At 37.9% G+C, this 22,305-nt stretch overlaps 2 protein-coding genes across 5 annotated transcripts in view; one reads left to right on the forward strand and one right to left on the reverse strand.

The window, feature by feature from the left end:
* The first annotated feature begins 353 nt into the window (after positions 1-353).
* On the forward strand, positions 354-19,333 carry sacs2 (sacsin molecular chaperone 2). Of its 2 annotated transcripts, XM_028435257.1 has the most exons (9): positions 354-487; positions 2,491-2,539; positions 3,654-3,741; positions 4,490-4,601; positions 5,320-5,466; positions 5,584-7,012; positions 7,417-7,505; positions 7,595-7,809; positions 19,251-19,333. In XM_028435257.1, the coding sequence occupies exons 2-9, from the start codon at positions 2,508-2,510 to the stop codon at positions 19,269-19,271; spliced, it is 2,133 nt and encodes a 710-aa protein (XP_028291058.1). In that variant the 5' UTR covers positions 354-487; positions 2,491-2,507; the 3' UTR covers positions 19,272-19,333. The 2 variants fall into 2 exon arrangements, with proteins under 2 accessions (XP_028291058.1, XP_028291057.1); XM_028435256.1 differs by lacking the exon at positions 19,251-19,333 and having other exon boundaries at positions 7,595-19,033.
* A 762-nt stretch (positions 19,334-20,095) lies between these two features.
* The window catches only part of dip2a (disco-interacting protein 2 homolog A), a 116,028-nt gene continuing 113,818 nt past the window's right edge, over positions 20,096-22,305 (reverse strand). For all 3 annotated transcript variants that reach the window (XM_028435259.1, XM_028435260.1, XM_028435261.1), the window contains 2 exons: positions 21,923-22,046; positions 20,096-21,804 (listed from right to left, as the gene is read on the reverse strand). In XM_028435259.1, the coding sequence (XP_028291060.1) occupies positions 21,552-21,804; positions 21,923-22,046 (377 nt within the window). In that variant the 3' untranslated portion in view covers positions 20,096-21,551. The remainder of the gene's footprint in view (positions 21,805-21,922; positions 22,047-22,305) is intronic.

The following is a 22,305-nucleotide window of genomic DNA, read 5'->3' on the forward strand; positions in this document are numbered from 1 at the left end:
TGGGAAGACACAACTCCCTTTTAACAGGAAGAAATCTCCAGAAGAACCAGGTTCAGAGGTGGCAGCCATCTGCGTCGACAAATAATAATTTGTCCAATCTAAACCTATAAACTTAATATTTCCCAAATGTTTGGAAATTTGTCTTTTGAGTGACCTCTGAGTTTCAGCTTTTGTTTTGTGTTTAGTTCTTGATTGTCAACGTTTACTTCTTTTGATTCAGTAAGTGTATAATGTGTTTGGTTTTTTTTTTTTCATTTTTTTTAAAGAGTTTCGTTTTTGGGATAATTTTCACTGAAACGAGTCACCAGCTCAGAAAAAAGTTTCGGTTTCCTTTAGTTTCGTTTCTTCAGTAACGCAACAACTGGATGCTGTGGGTGGAACGTTGGTGTGTTGACGGGATTTGAACCTTATAACCGGACTGACTGTGAACCCACATCATAGCAGGCAGACCTGACGGGACGGACACAGTTACAGAAAGATGACTGAGGTAATTAAACGTGTTTTCTTTCTTTCTTTTTTCATGTTTTTGTACATTGCATGTTTTGGTTATTGGATTTTCTGCTCAGAATAAACGGAAATCCATGACAGTGGTTCACAACCTCTGATATATATATATATATAATTATTATTATGACTAGATTTTTATTTGACACAGTCAAGGTATAGAATACAGTTGTTTAAGATTGTGTTGTTGTCCCGACCCCAAGGTTGAAAAACACTAAAATAGTCACTAATTTACAGGAAAACACACACAGGAAAACAATAACACAATAATTTAAAGTATTTTTTAAATTTCTTAGTTCCTTTTTTTTAATTATTTTTTAAGTTTCTAAGAGATAACTTTTAATGAAACTGGATATGGGTGTGGCAGGATCCTCTTTGAAATAAACTGTTAGCCATTGTGTTAAAAAAAAAAAAAAAACTTCAGTCAATAAAAACTACTTTTATGTGGATTACTAAATTCTCAATTTATAATAAAATTAAAATGGGCACTTCTTGCACTTTCAAAGTCCATCTTTTGTTTTCTGACAGTTGTGGAGTTAATAATATTATTGAGCTTTTCTCTGACTAAATCTGCTCGGTTGTTTCTTCTCTTGGTCATTTTGTGCATTTGTAGATGAATGAAACTGCTATCCTGTAGTATATTCATGTTTTACTAAGAATATTTTTTGAACACTTTGAGCCAATTTTTGCCTTTTTTTTTTTTAACCCTTTTTCTGCAATTACTCCAAACTTGTCATATTTTAACTCATTTTCATCACTTTTTCTTGCCATATTTTTGCTCCTTTTATGCATTTTTGCTACATTACTCCCATTTCTGCCAATTTTTCATCAAATTTCAATGCCTTTTCTGCACATTTTTTTCTACTTTCAAGACATATTCGGGACTTGTAAACCATTTCCACCACTTTTCCGACTGAATGTTGCATATGTTGACCCATTGTTGTGAAATAAACGTGTCGTTACATGCAAAAGTCAAAGGCGTGGGCTGTTAGATTAGCTACAGTAAGGATTACCCATGAACAAGTATGGGGAATTGTGAAATACTCATCTAGTAGAAACATAGCTGTGGACTCTTTGTGCAACAACCCGAGCAAAGCCAAGACAAAGAATGAGCAGTTTTAACACTACCCAGTTTTATACTGGAAGACAGGTTTTCTCCATTTACTTTTTGTCCTCCATTTTGATTGGCTCGCAGTCCAGCCATTTTTGATTCTTCATTGTTCAGTAGCCTACCCTAGAGGCATATGCACTAGGAGTAGTTAGAGGGGGACTTCATAAAGGTTGTCTGTGGTGAAGAGGTTTAAGGAAAGAGTGATTCCTGGGTTTGATTATAATTTTGTTAAATTTGGTTTCATTTTGAAGGACAATGATTTGAAATTTCTGTAACAATTTGATGATATTTGGCAAATATTTTTTTCAAAAATGTCCCCTAATTTATTGAAGTCATTGAAAACATTACAAAACAGAAGTGCTATACGACTGCCCAATGTTCTATTGTTTTATGTTGAATACATTTGAATGTGTGTTTTGTTTTGTTTTGCTGCTTGGATATGTGGATTGGATTTTCATTATTCTTTGTTTTTAAAATCTACATGTGATGTTTGAATATGAATGTTAAAATACTTGTTTCTCAATAAAGCATTTGAGAAAGGTTTTCAGTGTACGAGTACTTGTGATTTTTCAAGAAAGTAATGCTAAAGAATTCCAAAAGTTATGATTTATATATACATTATACGTTATATATATATATACATTTCACATGATTTCCAGAGCAACATAAAATAGCAAAGTGAAGTTACTGATTTGATTGTTGAATTTTCCTCTGTGTTGCACTTTGTAGACGGTCTCTGTATCTTTTTAGCTCAGAGTGGTCTGCTGAGTCAGCAGACCACTCTAATAACAAATACAAATCTGGATTGTGTTACACTGAGTACACAAAGGTATTTATTAACGTTGTGTCAACCCCTTTCTAATTTTCTCTTTCAGCAACACGTCCAGAAACAATGAGTTCAAAACAGAGAAAGAAAAGATCTCGGTGAGTTTTTTTCTGCTTGTTTTAATCAATACAAAAACAAATACAACTAAAAATAACATTTTGTGTTCCCAGGTTGAGAGCCGCATTATTCTTTTTTTTTCTTTTACCTCATTAAATGGCACAGATTATACAATTTCCTGATTCGATTGCGATTATTGAAATCTCAATTCGATTACAGATTTTCAATTATTGCTGATTTTTGACTTTCTGTTCAACATCAGTCAGCTGATGAATAATTCTCTTTTATAGTTATAGTTTTATAGTTCTCTTTTGAATAACACCTCACAGCGCCTATTGCACAGTGTCAAAACTGTGTCAAACTCAAGGCCCGGGGGTCAAATCCGGCCCTTTAGGGCATCCAATTCAGCCCACAGAAGACAGTAAAAATTACAGAGAAAACATGAATTATTATGTAAATTACCTAAGAATTCAGTTAGATATCTATATAGAAATCTCAAATTCAGTTAAAACTCCACAATACTTTTAGCAGCTTGAACTTTTACCATGCTTATATGACATGAATTCAGTCATTTTTGATCGCAAATTATGAAAAGAAATCTTTTTTTTTTAAATTTTTTTAATCTTGCAATTTCTCACAAATGCTTTAACAAAATTACACAAAAATTGTTTACAAAATCAAGAATTTGTGAAGTGAAGATCCTGCAGGGACTGACATTGAAAGCTAGAGAACAATAATGTTCAAATTTGGTTAGATTTTTTAAAATGTATGAATCGATTCAGAATCGTCAATAATAAATCACAATTAATCAATTATTGATATTTTATCATAAGCCCTAATTATATATATATATATATAGGGCCTTATTTACTAAGATCTAAAATAAAGAGTGCTATATCAATCATGTGCAGTTTTAGATCATTTTATATAAACACACTTAACTTTGTGTCTCTTAATTTACTGTATGTAAAAAATTTTTTAGATCAATATTAGCCAAGATTTCATTATGCAGTGTTTTATAATTTTTTATTCATCTATTTTATGTCCAATAGTGTTTTTTTCTGACTGTTGGTTCTTCTCACCCTCATTGTTTAAGGGCGTGTTTTTCCATCCACTCTTCGCTCCAGTCTCACTCTCTAATCCTGCTTTGTTTAGGCCTTCCTTTGGAGCCACAGCGCCTCCCTTCATTGACTACCTGAAAGATATTTTGCGTCGATATCCGGATGGTGGACAAATTTTAAAGGTTGGTATTAATATAATGTCCAATACAGGCTATGAAAACTCTTTGGGTCCCAATTTGTCATTGAAGTCACTTAAAAAACACAAATAGAATTTTAAAAATTAAATTGAATAAGATGTTATTATTATTATTATTATTATTATTATTATTATTATTATTATTATTATTATTATTATTATTAAATTAACAACTAAAGCCTAAACAATTCACAAATTTAATTTCAATGTAAAATAATAAATGTGAATAAAACATCCACTAAAAAGTAGAATGATAAATAAATGTGTAAAAGAAATTAATTAATTTGAATTTAAACACTATAATAATGAATGTAAAATTACAAATGCAAAGATTGGAACTATAAAACTTTAAAAACCTATTTTCCATATTACATCATCAGCTTCAAAAATTGCACAAAGTTGGTCAGCCCTCAGGGGTCACTGTACGTGGTCATGCATGTTGCCACCAAGCAAGATGATTATATACAGTATTTCATGTAACTTATAAAGTTATTGTTTGTTACATTATTAACAGATGATTAAGGATAAAAAAAAATTTTTTTTAGATTTTTTATAATAAGACACTGCAATTATATAGCGTGTTAAAATAAAGATTAGGTTATTTTATATTTTTGGTTAATGTTATAACGCAGTTAAATTTTCAAAAATCTAGATGAACCTACTGCTATCCTGCTAGTGTCTGTGCACGCTACCATCTTTGATACAAGGTGGTCTTTATTGTTCATTTTCCCCAGGAGCTGATTCAGAATGCAGATGATGCCCAAGCCACAAAAGTGGTTTTTATCCACGATGAGAGAAGCTACGGGACTGAAAGCCTCTGGAATGACGAACTGCAGAAATTTCAAGGTACTCCATATTCCAAGTTTTTTCCAACAACTTTTAGAAGTATGACAGGAAAGAAGATTTTTTTTCGAGGTAGCCAACATAAGGTGGCCTAGTGCCTCACGTGTCGGTTAATATCAACATTTCAATTTTTTGTCTTCCATGCAGGTTTCAACTCTAACCAATTGTCATGTTTTACTCTTGGTTTTTTGCTAAATTGTTTATTTTAGTTCACCCTGTAGTTTTTTTTTGTTTTGTTTTTTATTTGCGTGAACTACTGAAACTGGAATGTTTGATATTAACTTTTTGCCAATACTCCGATATTGTCTAACACTGAATTTCCAAATTCAGATTTAACTGACACCGATATCTCTATACTGATACTCCTCCAACCTAATTTTAGGTGACACACAGACACACCTATATATATATATGTACATGGAAAAAAAGCAGTTAAGTTTACTTTTATTGTGACGACCCACTGGATATGGTCCGTGAATAAACATAATCTGTGCAAAATAATAATATTACTTATTTAACTTTAATGATGGAAAAAGTGCCATATTTGTTTTTAATATGTTTTCTCAAACAACAGCACATTTAATTTTTAGAATATTGTTCATCAATAGAAACTATAGAAATACTATAGAAATCTCTTCTTTTATGCAAGTACTCATTTAATGAATGAATGAACAATGTACATTGATATGTAAACATTCCATTTATGGGTCATTCGGTGAAGGTCCGGCTCTCTATGCCTACAATGATGCTGCATTCACTGATGAGGACTGGGAAGGAATTCAGAATGTCGGACGAAGTGTTAAACGCAATGATCCAACCAAAGTTGGGAGGTTTGGCATCGGCTTCAATTCTGTATACCACACAACAGGTAAATCTATATGCAGCTACTGTGACAACATTCAAAAAAACTTTGTTTCAGTAGCATTATCATAGAAAAGCATATAACACAATGATTAAGGCAATATCTACTTTTCTTCATTCACAGATGTTCCAGGTATCTTCAGTTCTGGGTACCTTGGCTTGATGGACCCCCAAGAAAAAGTATTTGGAGAAAGAACTGGAGGTTTTCAGTGGTGCTTAAAAGACACAGAAGACCAAGAAGCTTTGATGAATCTGCATGATCAGTTTCAACCCTTTCGCGATATTGTTTCACTTGTGAGCGGACAAGACTGGTCAGAAGTTGTGCAGGAGCATCAGCATTTCGAAGGAACTGTTTTCAGATTCCCTTTGCGCAATGAAGCCTCAGTGATTTCTGATAATCTTTATGATTCAGACAGGGTGGTTGAGCTGTTTGACAGCTTTATTGCAGATGCAGACCTAAGCCTTCTCTTCTTGAAAAGCGTGACTTCGGTGTCCTTGAAATATATCGACGTAAATGGCACTGTTACTACTAGACTCGACGTCACGTGTTCTGCTCCAACAGAGATCACTCTGGAATCAGATGATTTGTCAATCATTGATAGTCTAACACGATTCAAACAAATAACCCTCAACTCAGAAATTGAAGAAAAATCAAAGTGGCTTGTGACAACGTGCACCATGAAGGAAGGCCATGTAGAGGAATTAGATGTTCTGTCAGAAAAGTTGAGCTTCATACCACGTGTTGACTTGGCTTTCCCTTGTGATAAGATGAGAGACTGTAGCCAGAGTAGACTAAGCTGTTTTCTCCCTCTACCAAACAACGAGTCCAACAAAACAGGGCTGCCAGTTCATATAAATGCTTACTTTGGTCTTACTGACAACAGAAGGCACATTAAGTGGCAAGAGGAGGATCAGAAACATGATGAACAGGCTCAGTGGAATGAACTGCTCATAAAGGAGGTGCTGCCACATGCATACTTCATGATCATCAAAGACGCTATCACTCTGGCCCAAATGTCTGTTCTTCCTGTTTCCTCTGTGTACGAATTATGGCCAGATATTGCCCAGACACAGCACAAAGAAAAATGGCATGATGTCACTCTGGATGTTTTTCATCAACTTTTCAAAGTCAATGAAGCAATCCTCTCTCTGGCCAAAGATGAAAGACAGTTTGTCAGTCCATCAGAAGCTGTGTTTCCCTGCAATGACTCAAGAAGCACTGACATCCTGTCTGCTATTAAAAAGACACTAATTAACTATGGAGAAAATCTTGTGGCTTTACCAGCCAGTGTGGAACATGCCATAAATATGGCCTATCCGGATCAGTCCAGCCTGAATTATGTCACCCCAAGCTACATTAGAAACATCCTCAGAAATGATGTTTATGCCATGGATCGGGAAGACAAACTCTGTCTTTTAGAGTATGTTCTGAGTGACGGAAATTACAAAGAACTCAGTGGTCTGCAGTTGCTTCCTCTAAGCAATGGATCATTCATCTCATTCACAAGTAGCACAGAGGACACAGCACTGATTGACAGCAAGGATTTTCCACGGTATGGTTTTATCTCATCTTTTTCCCTCACATTACAGCTTCCTAGATATTCTTTTCTATACTGATAAATGTTGTGTAGGCTTTAAAAGTCTGCTTTTGAAGGCTTTCCGGCCTTAAAATGATCATTTAATAAAATATTGTTTAATGCCAATGATCCTTCAAAATCGATCTTTAAATATTGGCTGTGTTTAATCTTGTATTAATCGTATTCCACATGTCCAAAGAGGTATTTAAACATAGTTATTACCTGATGAAGGGTTATGTTCACTATCAATCAAATTATCATTTTGTGTATGTTGAATGGGACATGTCATGGAAAAGCCAGTTTTTCAAAACATGTACATATTTTTTCTAGTGTGTTTTTTTAAAATTATATTATAAAAAAAAACATTCTTCCTTTGGCAGAATATTGCTGCCATTCTGTAGCCACCTGTTCATCCCAGAAGATCTGTCTACAACCTGCAAGGCACATCTGGAACAAATTGGCAGAAAAAGTTAGTCACAAGCATCAGATCTAAATCAAATGTTCAAGTTATGCATTTGTATATTCTTAACTTTTTTTCATCTCAAATTATGTCTGCAGACTTGTTCAAGGTCATCAACATTGACGCTCGCCGTGTTGCTGCCTACATGAGAGAGTTTTTGCCAACGGACTGGAAGCAACCCACAACAGGGGTCGTAGTGTGGGACGTCGGCAACGATCAGCATCCACCCCCAAAATGGATCCAAGAATTTTGGAAGTTTCTGAACACTCACTTCAATGAGTTGTGTCAATTCATTGACATGCCTCTAATACCAGTGAGTCCAGTGTCTTTAGATGAACCTGTTTTACTTGCTAAACTACAACACAACACAACTTTCATTTCTATGACTAGCAAAGAGAGTTCTTTGCCAGATTATGTAGGTGAGTTGGTGAGCAATATTGGTGGCACAGTAGTGAGAGGAAATGAATGGCTAAAACACAACAACCTTGGCTCTTATTTGTTGTGTCCATCGCCACGGAATGTTTTGAAAGTCTTAATGAACTTAGGCTCCCAGCATGTCATCAAAAAACTTCAAACAGTTTCTCCCAGAGCCCGAGAAGAACTCAAGGACTATCTCTCTCGTTTGGATTCGCTCTCAAACCAGGAGAAAACTTTTCTTTTAAATTTGCCTCTCTTTCAAACCGTGAAAGGATTCTGTGTTGCAGCTCATTCAAAGCAAGCTGTGCTTCTAAGTTCTGATCTTAAACTACCACCAGAGCTCCCTTTGCCTGATTCAGTGGTCCAGTGTGCCACTGAGGCTGATCGCAGACTCTTTCAGCTTCTTCAAATAAAACTCATTAATGTGGCAGAAGCAGCAACTTTTCTTCTTGATGTGATTGAGAAGAGGAATTGCACCAGCAAAGATATTGAGAAAATAATGACTTGGATATTACAACATGGTAACATCCTGTTTTCTCACAAGCCACTGAAAAAAAGATGCAACGACCTGAAGTTCATTGAAACAAATGGAGGGCTGAAAAAAATCTCAAACTTTTTTGATCCAAGAGTTAAACATTTTACCGTCATCTTTGAGTCTGAAATGTTCCCCCCTACTAAATATACTACAACAAAGCAAATGAAGGAAAGCCTATCAGCTCTTGGATTAGTGAACAAAGATGAAGATGTTTTACCAGAGCATTTTCTGCATGCTGCCAAATCAATTGAAATAAAAAGTTTGAACTCCCAAATGGAAGCTCTTGAAAGAGCTCAGATTCTCCTACAAATTTTGGACTCAACTAACCTTCTGTCAAAGTTTTCAGACAAGGACCTTCAACACCTCAAAATGATAAAGTGGGTTCCATGTGATCAACAAGGTAATAATAAGAGACTACTCGGTGAAAAAAAACAGAAACAAAGCTTCTTCTGCCCTGAAGAAATGAGACATTCTCGATTTAAAGACATTGTCGGACACGTGATGCCTTTGGTGGAAAACCTTAGCGACAGAGTTAGCAACAAACTAGGTCTCAAACGCTCTCCTCCACCAGAAAATGTGTTGAAAAATCTATCTGTTTTGTCATTAAAGGCAAAGAAAATGGCTGACCCTAACACTGATGTTGATTTTAAACGAAAGCTGCACAGTATTTACAAACACATGCAAGAGAACATGTCAACATTTGCTGCGTTGAATAAAGGGATGCCATGGCTGTGGAACTTTCACCGCTTTGTGTCTCCGCAAGATTTGGTTCTTGAATATCCACAGGATCTGGATCTCAGTTCGTACATTGGAAAGGTACCCAAAGAATACTTGCCTTACAAGAGTTTGCTGCTGGAGTGTGGCCTAAAGACCCTATGTTCAAATGAAGATATTTTTGGTATTCTTAGGTCTATCCAAAAGACCATTGAAGACAGAACTCCACCCTTTGCAACATCTTCAGAGATAAAAGTATCGGTAGAAATTCTGAACTGGTTATGGAGGGGGAGGAGAAAGGTTCCAGATGACATCCCAGTGCCTGTCATCACTGAAGATGAACAATGTACACTTAAACCACTATCAAAAGCAGTCTTCTGTGACGTAAGCAAATTAAGTCTGAATGAACTTGAGTGCAGCCAAGATGAAGTTTATGTTTTACATGAGGAAATCCCAAAAGCAACTGCTGAATGGTTGAACATTCGACTGATCAGTACCTACATCCTTGATCCTGAACAAGTGGGCATTGAACAATGTGGACAATCTGAACCCATAACAACCAGAATAAAGAACATTCTGAAAGAGTATGATGAGGAAAGTGACATCTTCAAGGAGCTCATACAAAATGCTGAGGATGCTAAGGCAAATACTTGTAAATTCTTGGTTGATTTCAGAGTACATAAAGATGCCGCCAAAACTTTGATTGATCCTGACATGGCCCTTTGCCAGGGACCCTGTCTTTGGGCTTATAACAATGAGCAATTCACAGCTGAAGATTGGGATAACATTGTTCGAGTTGGCGCTGCTTCAAAAGAAAACAAAGCTGAAAAAATTGGACAGTTTGGACTTGGATTCAACACTGTGTATCACGTCACTGATATACCTTCCATCCTCAGTGGTAAAAGTCTTCTTATACTTGATCCAAATGTAACCCACCTGAAGAAACACATTAAAAACAAGTCAAACCCTGGACTTAAGTTGGACCTTTCTCAACAGCGACCTTTTCGTTACTTCCCAGGTCAGTTTACACCATATGAGCGCATTTTTGACTGCAATTTTTCCCATGGTTGCCCTGAACCCTATCCAGGCACTTTGATCAAACTTCCTTTTCGCTGTGAAGAAGAGGCCTTGAACTCTGAAATAAGTAAAAAAGTGTTTTCCAGACACGATATCAATGCGATCCAAAAGCAATTTACACAAGATTCACAAATGCACCTGCTTTTTTTAAGGAACATTGACACTATTTCTCTACAATGTCTCTCAAACAATGCATCAACCCCACCAAGAGATGATGAGATTAAAACCATTTTTACAGTTTCCAAAAATGAAATGACAACAACAAACCCTGATGAAAATTGTCTCACAAAGCAGCATCAAGCTGAGCAATTATTAATGAAACTTGATGGCAGTTGCAAACAGCTAATTGATTGCAGTGCAATCAATATTGTTCAAATAACTAGTGAACGATCCGACAAGACTGACAGCCAAACCTGGCTGTTGTACAACTGCTTTGGAACAAGCCAAGCTTTGAAAATGGCCCTTCAAGAAAACAAGAAAGCCAATTTCTCTTTGCCTATCGGAGGAATTGCTGTGCCTTTACAAAACAATCCAGAACCTGGAAAGCTTTCTACATTACAAACAGACCTTTTGGGCAGAGCCTTTTGCTTCCTTCCTCTTGCCATTGACACAGGGCTCCCTGTCAATGTAAATGGAACATTTGCTGTAACAAGCAATAGAAAAGGTCTATGGGAAAGTGGAAAGAAAAATGAATGGAACAAAGCCCTTCTTCAGGATCCTGTTGTGACAGCCTATGTGACTGCACTCCTCACCTTAAAGGAAATGGCTGAAAACAATCAACTGGATAATTACTGTTATCACAAATTTTGGCCAGATAGAGAGAAAGTCAGTGATGCTTTTAAGCCTTTGGTGGATGCCTTTTACTTTGCTATTGCCATGAGCTACGCGACCAGAGAGCTTCTTCGTGATGGTGAAAAATGGTGCTCATTGAACAATGCTGTATTTCTGCATGAGAGCATTGAAAAAGACAAAAACATTGCTGAACTGCTGGTACGTGTGTGCAAGAAATTCATTAAAGCACCTCAATGTGTTGTTTTTCTTCCATCATGGTTGAGAAATAGCTTCAAACTGGCTGGTCAAGGGAAGGTGCTGGAAGACAGAACATGGAACTGGGGAATGATTTACACAGAGGTAGTGTTCAAAAACCTCAGCACAATGGACATGAAAACAAGAGATACCCTTGTGTTGCATGCTATGGATCTTCAGATCACAGAACTTGACGAGCTGCTACTCAAGTTTCCATGCATACCCACAAAGGATGGACAACTCCAGTACATTAAGAAACTTGTGAATCCAACAGGCAGAGTTGCCTGTCTGTTTGAATCAGAAAATGGACGATTGCTTGGTGGCACAAAAAATGACTTTTGCTCACCCAAAAGAATCCAACGTTTGTTGCAACTTGGAATGGCAAACGATCACCTTTCACTGGAAGACATAACAAAAGAAGCACTCAAAATGACAAAAACCTGGAACATCAACCAAGAAAAGGCCTACAAACAGCTGAAGTGCCTTCTTGAGTTAATGAAGGAGCACAGGGATGATGAAAACTCTCTACACTGGGAAACTCTCAGAGACACAGCATTTCTACCTGCCTTTTCCCCTGGGGACACTAAATTGAAGACAGTTGAACTTAGAAAGCCTGTTCAAATATTTAATGATAAATGTGCACCGCTGGTTAACTTGACACAACCGGTGCTTGATCACAACAAACTGAAAATACACAACGCTAATCCTATCCTGCAAATCTTGGGAGTTCACGACAATCCAAAGCCAGAATCTGTGCTCCAGCAACTGCAAACAGCAAATGAACAGTCCGGGTCCATTGACAGATCCATACTTCACAACATTGCCTATGAGTGCTATAGATTTCTGGATCAGCGGCTCACTGACTTACACGATATCGCTTTTATTTCACAGAGAGCAAAATCATTTCCATTCATCCTCATTGGTGACAAGTTTGTAGATGTCAGCGATGTTGCTGAAAATGAGGAGTTTGAAGCAAAGCCTTATCTCCATGTACTTCCACAAGCCTTTGCTGCTTTTGGGAATCTCTGGAAATGTGTAGGTGTCAAAAAAAAGTTTACCATTGACCAGTTTCTTACTGTTCTCCAAAAGTTGCAGTCTCGATATGGAGCTAAGCCTTTGCTAAACAATAATCTATCCATTTGTTTAAATGTTTTAAACATAGGAATCTATGGAGCCAAAAACAAAACAGACAAAGATTGTCTGATACCCAATGAACATGGAGTTTTACAACATGCCAGTCAGCTCTGCTTTAATGACAGCCCATGGATGCCAGTCACTTCAGATGTGACACTTTGCCACGAGAGAATTCCGCGTGTTGTTGCTCGCCATTTTGGGGTCAGAACAACCAGGCATCATACTCTGGAAAGTCAAGTAAATGAAGACATTTCGCCATATGCTTTCGACTTTCAACAACATGAAGAACTGACTGTGCGCATTAAAAATATCATCTCAGCTTATCCATCAAAGAAAGACATCCTTAAAGAGCTGATCCAAAATGCTGATGATGCAGAAGCAACTGAAGTTCACTTTGTTTGGGACAAACGACAACACAGGAAAGAAAAAACCTTTGGTACAAAATGGAACAAGCTGCAGGGTCCAGCGTTGTGTGTGTTTAACAACAAAGTGTTTACTGATGAAGATCTCCGTGGCATTCAGCAATTGGGAGAAGGAGGGAAGCAAAATTCTCCAGGGAAGATTGGAAAATATGGAGTAGGGTTTAACTCTGTTTTTCACCTTACTGATTGCCCTTCGATTCTCACAGGAGATGAAAAACTTTGCATTTCAGATCCAAATCAAAAATACATTGAAAGTCATTCAAACAAACAACGAACTGGCATTGGCTATGATATGCCAGACCATTTTAAGAATACGTACATAGATGTCTACAACTCCTATCTTCCCAACCTGTTCCCTCTCAAAGAAGGCACCATGTTCAGACTGCCTTTGAGGATGGGAACCAATGCGAACAGCTCCAAAATCTCAACACAAGCAGTCACCGAGAATGACATAATGGAACTGAACTCTGCCCTGTCAGAAGATCCCGAAGGGCTCATTCTGTTTCTGAAAAATATTACTAAAATTGAATTTCATGTAATTAATGAAGAAACAAAAAAGCTTAAAACCATGTTTACTGTTGAGAAACATCTGCCAAACAATAACAAGGGAAAAAAGATGGCTTTTAAAGAAAGCCTGGAAAATGCTCTAAAGTCAGACGAACCCACAACCGCACACAAGACTTTTTACAATGCAACGATCACCACCTCAGACAAAGAAAAAAGTACTTGGATTGTTGCAGAACAGTTTGGCTCTTTCAAAGAAAGCAGTGAAATAAAAATGTCAGGCAAACTCCCCCAAGCAGCATTAGCAGCACGTGTCAGTGCAAAAGATTTACTTCCACAAAATCAGAATTTTAGTGGCGCAGCTTTTTGTTCACTTCCCTTACCAGGAAAAACTGGATTGCCGGTACATGTCAACGGAAACTTTGAGGTTGACTCTTCCAGAAGAAATCTTTGGAAACAAGATGGCCAAAGTGTGAAATCAAACTGGAATGAAGCTTTAAAACAAGATGTCATTGCTCCTCTTTATGCAGATCTTCTGTATTGTATCAGATGTTTGGCTAAAATCAAAAAAGTTTCTTTTTCCAGTGTTGAGATATGTTTCAACCAAAACTACCTTTGTTTTTGGCCTTTGGTGTCTAAAGATGTTGGTAAAGACTGGCAGGAAATGATAAATGAAGTATATAAAGCAATCAAAGAAAAAAAGCTTGATGTGATCCCAGTGATTAGGACTTCAGTGCGTACAGTAGGAGATATAGCATTTACAGAGTGCTCCTTCGATTGGTGTTGCATCTATGAAACAGAAACGACTGAAGCACCTCATTTGACGGATTCAAAAAATGGCAAGATAAATCCTATTTTGGAAGATCTTGGGATGAAATTGGTGCCTAATTCTCATTACATGAGTCTTATTTGGACTCATTTTAAATCTGCTGGTGTTGATGTGAAACGTGTGAATCCCACATCTGTGCTGACATTTCTGAAGACGAAACCTCTCAATGACCCAAACAAAACAAATGAGGATTTGCCTTTGCCCATCACTGACACCCTGATCAGAGATAAGAAAAGATGCTCAGAGCTCTTGAGCTTTTGCTTGACAAATCTGAAAAAGGAAAACTACATTCTGCTCAATGGACTTCCTCTTCTTCTTACAACAGATAATGTTTTGCGTGTGTTCAACTCGAGCTCTCCCAAGCTGATGACAAGATATGAAAGGCTTTTCTTTCGCTACAAGGACCAGTTTGCTGATAATGAAACCAACGAGGAGCACAGTGATGTTCTCGAAGCTCTTAACTTGGTCAGACATTTGACAGTTCCTAATGCAGTGAAATTCTTAAAACCTTTATTACAGCATTTACTTCAGACCTGTGAGGTGGATCAAAGTGTCGGTCTTCATGTCCCAGACGAAAACATTCTGAAGTGGTTGAAAATGTTTTGGTGGTTCCTCACAAGTGAAGTAAGGTCTGCAGCACCAGTGGACAATGAAAAATGCCTGAAATGGCATGATGTGAGAAGACTACTCAGTGACTGCTGTGTAGTGCCTGTTGTGTGCCCAAAACATAACAATAAGCACTTCCTGCAAACAATGGCAGGCATGTCAAGTGTGGTTCGGTTTTTCTCAGATGATGATCTATCAAGCATTCTCTTTAAACTGGGTTTCATGAAGCTTGATGCAGTCTTTTTTCATGACATTTTCGGATTCCTACATTCACTACTGCACCCTGAATTCTTGGACCCGAAGAACAAAAACTCAGTGCTAGACCAGGTCTGTACTATTAATCACTCTGAGTTCTCACAGCTTGCAAGAGATGAGCTAAAAGAGCTTCAGGAGTTTCTGCAGTCTGGAGTGTCTAAGGCCAAGGATGGAGATCATTATAAGTGGAAGCTTAAATCCTTACCAATATATGAAACAGTGAGCGGGCAACGAGTAAGGATTGATGGAGCAAAGGAGGTTTTTGTTCTCAAATGCGAATATTCAGTGAAGTTTCCAGATTTGTTCAGCTTACCCAACAGCAACAGCATTTTTCTTCAAAATAGCCCTGAAAACATTGTTCTGGCAGGAATGCTGAAGATTGAAATATTGAGGGATCTAGATTATTTCATGAAGTTCCTTCTGCCTGTTGTGCACACACTCACAGAGAACCAGACTCTTCAGTGCCTCAAACTGCTGCTGGTACTTCAGAGACTGCACAATTATCAGGAATTTCAGGGGAACATTATCTCATCACTTAAGACAGTGAGACTGATAGAAAACTCCCAGGGTGTAAAGCAGACTGCATCATACTACTTTGATAATGAAGATGAACTTTTTAGGTTAATGGTACCTCAAGAAAAGTTTGTGCCAGAGCGATTTTGGATGCAGCTCAGTCAAAAAGATTCATTCGTTTTAGGGCAAGCAAAACATCTCATCAGAGAACTAGGAATGAAGCACTGTGTGTCAGAGGATGACATAAGAAATTTTGCCTACCAAATACAATCTGAAGCCCAAGGAAATGGTGATGTTACAGATCTGAGAGAGAAATCTAAGTTAGTTTTCCAAGCTGCCTTGGAAAAATGCAGTGCTGACGAACACAAAGGAGGAAAGCTTTTGCAGAGCTTAGCTGATGTCAAGTTCCTTTTTCCTGTGAAGATTAAAGAAGAGCTATGCAAGTATAATCAACCATTTGCTACTGGAAGAAGTACAGTTAAAATCAGAGGTTCCTTGATCCAAAGCAGTGCCCAGCATCAAGATCTGATTTGGTCTTCTATGCCAATTGTGCATGTGCCATTTCACATGTTAAAGAACCTTCAAGAATTTTTAAAGAATGTTGGAGCTCACAAAAAGCCCCCTCCAAACTGTGTGATGGATAACCTGAGAAATATCTGTCAGCTGCAGTGCCACACTAAGGAGCTACTGACAACCCGCTCTCATGTGTTCCGCAACTCATATGCATACCTTCAAGTCAATGGGTTTGACAAGGAGCAACTTGCTGGTCTTCCTCTGATCCTGGTTGAAAAAGACACCAAACTTTTAAAAGTCGAACTTGTGTCCCTTTCACTTGACTATGAAAATGAATTGCGACCATATCTGTACAAAATTTCTTCTGAAGATGTTATTTATGCAGATTTCTTTAAGAAACTTGGTGTAACTCGTGAAGCCACTATTGTGCAGTATTGTAATGTGTTGGCAGCTGTTCATGCTGAGTCTCATCACAAGCCAGGACTAAACCCAAACCAACTAAAAACTGTCAAGCGAGCAGTCCAGCAGTTGTTCAAGTTGATCAAAGGTGAAGAAAACTCGGCTGTCAATCATGTTCAGCAGCTGTATCTTCCTGCTGTGGATGGAAAACTGTACCCGTCATCTACACTATACTGCAATGACACAGCATTTGAAGCCAGAAGGCTAAAAGAAGCAGTAAAAGACACAATCCTGTTAATGGAGAAACTCAGTGAATGTCACCTGGACATTGATATCTTTGACCAATTAAAGCTGCTGCAGATGCTGCCCACAAAGTTACGACCTAAAATGCTCTCTCAGTTCATAAAGGAAAAAACAGCGGAGTCCCTCATGGAGCTTTGTGAGCTTGGGACAGGATGTGAATTTAGACAATTCTTTGAGGGACATCTGTCTTCTACAGCCTTTAGACATGGACTAGTTTGTATTATTAGACAACTGTCTCAGGGAAAAATAACTCAAGATGAAGCTGCTCAAATGTGTGAGAAAAAGTTTGGCTGCATTCAGATTGTCTGCTGCAAAATCCTAAAAACAGTGCTGTGGCTGGAGCAAGAGGCACTACAGCAAAGCGCCAAAGACACAGATGTTTGTGTCAAAAGAGAAGAACAAGGCTGCGTTTTTTACTTAAAGCACAATGATATCTCTGCCCTGAAGGTGCTGAATGAAGTAACCCAAACATTGACAAAGGAGATCAATGTTCTTTTAGGTAATGTAATCTCACTTGAATTCCTAATGGTGGTCTGTCAACTTCTTCTGTGTGATAACTTGGAAGACGTTCAGAAAACTCTTGCTAAGAATGGGATCCTCGACAGCGCAGAGAGTGCAATCAACTGTTTCAAACCACCAGATCCTGGGACTGAAATTCCTGTGGAATGGCATGATTCGCTAGACATGGACATTCTCAACAACTTTGAAGAGGGCGAGTTTGTTGGCTACTGCATTGATGAAAAGTACATTTATGCTATTATTGTCGAGGAACTTCCTGGGCCTTTTGGACTTCTCTCCCGAAGATACAAAATTGATGTTGGTCAAGATGAGCCAATTGAAGTGAGTAGTCTTGACCTGTATCAGTTTAAACAGACACCAAAGCTCATCTCAACTGGGGCTGAAGCATCTGGCATGGAGTTGGAGCTCTTTGAAGGAGCCGTGCCACATTCATCTCAAAAGCCAGCACGACAATTACCAACCTCTGTTGAAGAAGCTAAAAGAGAAATTGACAAATGCCTGGCAGAGATCTGGAAACTTCCTGAGAAGGAGAGGCTTAACGCTATCAAGCGACTCTACCTCAGGTGGCATCCTGACAAAAATCCTGACTCTGAATTTATTGCCACTGAGGCCTTCAAGTATTTGAAAAATAAAATAGAAGAACTCACCACGGGAAAAAGCAAAACCCAATCAGCAGGTTCTTCTCATTACAGAGGATACTCAAATTTCCAAAACTTTTACCAGCAGTGGAATCAAGAGGCCAGGCATCACAGGAGAGGTCGAGAACAATTCTTCAGACACTTTGGACATTCCTACAACTTTTGGTCCTTCAACAGAAATGTACCACGGCCAAATAAAGAAGAAGCCAGACGCTGGTACAGGCAAGCCAGCTGTGATCTTGATGCAGCCCACAAGGATTTAGGTTTGGGGAGCCCTGAGTGGTTTCTGTTTAAAGTTCATCAAGCAGTGGAGAAGGCTCTCATTGCTGTGGAGTATAAACGAAATGGTCAACAACCCTCCAACAGCCCAATTTTAGCCATTGCTGTACGAATTTCCCGTTTCAACCCTCAACTGGGAGATCTGCCTGAAATGGTGAAAACATTGATGTTGCTGGGAGTAGATGCTAAAAAGACGCAATATCCCAACTGCCATCCATTTCCGCGCATTCCCCATGAACAGTTTAAGCCTGAGAATGAAGCTTTAGTGCTGAGCAAGGCAACAGAGGTGCTGGAGACATTGAAGGCGTACATACATAAGTGACACCTCAGATAAAAGATTAAAGTCAGAGGTGAAATAAAATTACTTTTCAAATGATTCCAAAGAAATGCTTTTTTAAAAAAAAGGCTAAAGAGGAAAAGATGGTTGAACCTGGCTTTGTTCTCACTGAAATATTCTCAGGTAATTCCTTCAAAAAGTAACACGTTGTTCTGACTGTTGATGTTTTTCTCATGCAAATTTAAAATTTTATCTTTAAAAAAAAAAGTTTAGATGAATCATATCAATGTTCTTTCTATACTTGTTATAGTCATTTCCTTATCAATGTTTTCCATTTATACTCATATGAAAGAAAAATATACTCTTGGGTAGTACACTGTAACATTCTTTGATGTTGGGTAACAAAACAAAAGAACAAGCTTGTAAAAAAAAAAAAAAAAAAAGCAGCAATATTTCTAATACATGTTAGCTGGGGAAAAAACGGGACCAATAGTAATGAATACCTACTGAATTTTGTGTACCAATTGTTAATATGATATTGTAAACATTTTTAATGTGTTAAAATCATCCAACTCTGTTATGTTCTGAGTTTTCTTAGTATTCATTTGTTTCAAAAAAAATCTTTAACATACCTTAACTGTAGTTGTCTTTCTTTCTTCTTCTTCTTCTTTTTCTAATACATGCAAATATCATTGGTTTATTCTACAAGGCACAAGAAAATAAACAAAAAAGGAAAGTAATGGGTTTTTTATCTTTGACTATTGTTACAGATGTTCAAATGATTTTTTTTGTAGGTTCCCACTCTACAACCTTAAGAAAACACTGAAGTGAAAAGGCATTGATTATTCCAAACTTAAGGATTATAAGTAGACTAGCATCCAGAAATGCTAACATGTGTTGGTAACTTCTGGAACTGACGGGAAGTGATTTTATATGGCATCCTAATGTGAACACGGCAAAAAGGAAAGTAAATCCTCTTTAACTTTAAATAACTGCACTGCAAAACCAAAAACATGTTCTGAAAGACCTCAACTGTTACTGTGATTGTCTGTTTTTACCCTATGAATGATCTACAACCAATTAGCACCTGGATAATAAATGTTTTTCTATTTAGACACCAAGATGAAATATATAACGTTAATATAAGACACTTGAAATATATTTTATTGACCATTTTATGATCAATATTTAATTTTTATAGCAATATAGTGTGAATGCTCGTTCAGCATCCCCTTTCTAATATTTCTAATGTTGAAGACAGGATGACATCATTCACTGGAGTTTGAGTAGAAGGACATTTTCCTCTAATTCTTGGTTGATGTAGGATTGAAGTGACTCAATAGTCTTAATATCAACACTTTGATATTACAGCTGGGATGTTGATCTAATTATGTTGTCTTTATTTCCCAAAATTAATTTAGTTACGTTATTAAATGTTTGTTGGTATTTTTATACTTAAAAACATCTATGGCTTCAGCAAAAGCCTAAAATGATTTGATATAATCCTAACATGAATCTCCCATTCGGGCCAATCTGTGGCTCTGCAATGTTGCGCTCCAACGTCTAAAGCACAACATAATGGTCTAAAAAAAAATAAAATAAATAAAATTAACTGTGGCAACAGAAACCAAAACAGTACTAACTTTAATCAAAATATTTTTATTGGGCTGTACACTGGTGGTTCAGTTTCTAGTCAAGACAAACATTTCAAGTTAAAAGCATTTTTTCTTTTAAATTGATTAGCAAATCACATTATGAAAATAATGACGGGTAACCGTAGATTAGACAAATGCATCTTTCTGGGTGTGAAGATGAGCTTTCCACAGCTTGCCTCATCACGCCTTGGAAGTGTCCGCTCCCAAATGTTCTTTCGTGCTATAAAAAATGCTGCTCCTCCGCTCATAGGTCACATAAAGAGACTCCGTTACAAAATAGTTTTCAGTTTGTGAGGCAAAAAATGTTAACGTATTTAGCTGATTCAGCTTCCTGCTTCTGTTTACATCGTCTATAAATAATTTACAAATCAAACCTGTACATACTTACAGCAGGCTGCAGCCTGTTAGGAATGGGATGTTCACTTGCATCATCATATGCTACACCCGACCTAGATGTATGCAACATTATGGCACTCAGAACGGGGCATTGTGCTTGAACCAGTGGTTCCCAAACTGGGGGATAGGACAGTATAACAAGTCACTATGAAAGTCTATGACTTTAGGAGAACATAAACAAAGGAAGGGTCAAGGATATGAGCTCACATGATAGGCACAGCAGTGAATGAGTGTAAAGTGTTCAGAAAACCACTGGTTTTAGCTCACGACTGCTACGACAACAACAACAGTTTACAACTGGTGACGTTAGGGTTTAAAGAAAAGCCTTTGGCTGAGCAGGAGTTACATTTCCTGACCTCCTTCTGCATATTTTCAAGTCCATCCGACAGCTGAGGAACTTCACAAAGCTGGGACGGGAACACTTAAAGCTTGAATCACTCAACTTTCTGCTGATTAAACCCTTTGCCATTGCCTCTGACTGATTAGTTCTTATTTAATGCATGCTGTTATTTAAAGTAGCTTTTGTTTTTCTTCAAATCAATAATTACTATTAGTGTGGACTGAATTGAATGTATACTATACTGAAATGTTAAATTGGGTTAATATTGAGAACCCAGGATGAAAAACTAAAGTGAAAAATCCACCACTGAAATAGAAAACATTGGACCTGCAGTGGCTCCTCTCTGCTTTATGGCACATGACGACTATCGATAACATTCACCTTTTTTTTTGTACTTTTGACAGAATAACTTATGCAACTTGCACACAGTAGTGCCATATTAGCCATAACTACCCTTTCACTGCGGAGGCGTCCTTTTTAAGCCGACGTGATGACCAACAAACGCCCTCTGAAGCATCTTTGGAAAAAATTATAAAAAAACACAGGTGCGATGTTTTGCATCCATGTTCGTTTTGTAATTTTGCTCATTCTGTGAAGACATGATGAGAGCAGCAGTTTTATTTGAAAAAAACGCTCTTCCCAGGCCTCATCAGAACTACTAAATCTTAATCTGGGCTTCATCGTCCTTCTCGTGTGGCTAAAGGTCACATGTTGTACGCTACGTATATGGGGTCCAGTTGGTCGGCCAGGAATCCATCTCTGAGGTGCATGCGTTGCTTCTCCCCTCTGGAGTTGATGGGGATGACACCAGGATCCACCACGACCACCACCCCCACGATCAGATAGTGCTCCTCCAAAACCACGTTGGTGACCAGGGGCACCAGGTCCAAGGCTTCCTGCTCCGATCCATCCAGCTCCACGACCACCACCAGCAGGTTTGTCCACGTGAACACGGCACTGGATGGAGATGGAGGAGGTGAAGGAGGTCGTGTGTAAGAAGGAGAGGATTCAAACAGAATAAAGTTGAATTATGGTGAAGAAATGAACAGATCAACAGCTGATGTAGCTTTCTTACCATTCTCCAATACTCTTGTGGGAACGGATCACAGAGGTTTCAATGTCAATGGGGTGGTATCTCATTCCTCTCAGTTCCAGAGTCTCATCAACAGAACCCACCACGTAGAGAGCGTCATGGCGCTCTGAAACACACACAGAGGTTTGTCACTTCATTCCACATCTATGAAGGTAGACAGGGCTTTATATTAACACTTGCCAGCCCGCCAATTGCGGGTAAAAATTTGCTTTGGTGGGTAACGTTGTAGCGTCCCTAGCCATTTTGGCTAGCGAAGAACGAAACAAAAAAAAAAAACCACTACGTCTCTTTGAATCGGCACGCTGCAGAAACAATGCGACAAGTCATTGTTGCCAGATTGGGCTGTTTTACACCAATAAATTTGA

The sequence above is a fragment of the Gouania willdenowi genome, chromosome 21, assembly GCF_900634775.1.
Source record: "Gouania willdenowi chromosome 21, fGouWil2.1, whole genome shotgun sequence".
NCBI lineage: Eukaryota > Metazoa > Chordata > Actinopteri > Blenniiformes > Gobiesocidae > Gouania > Gouania willdenowi.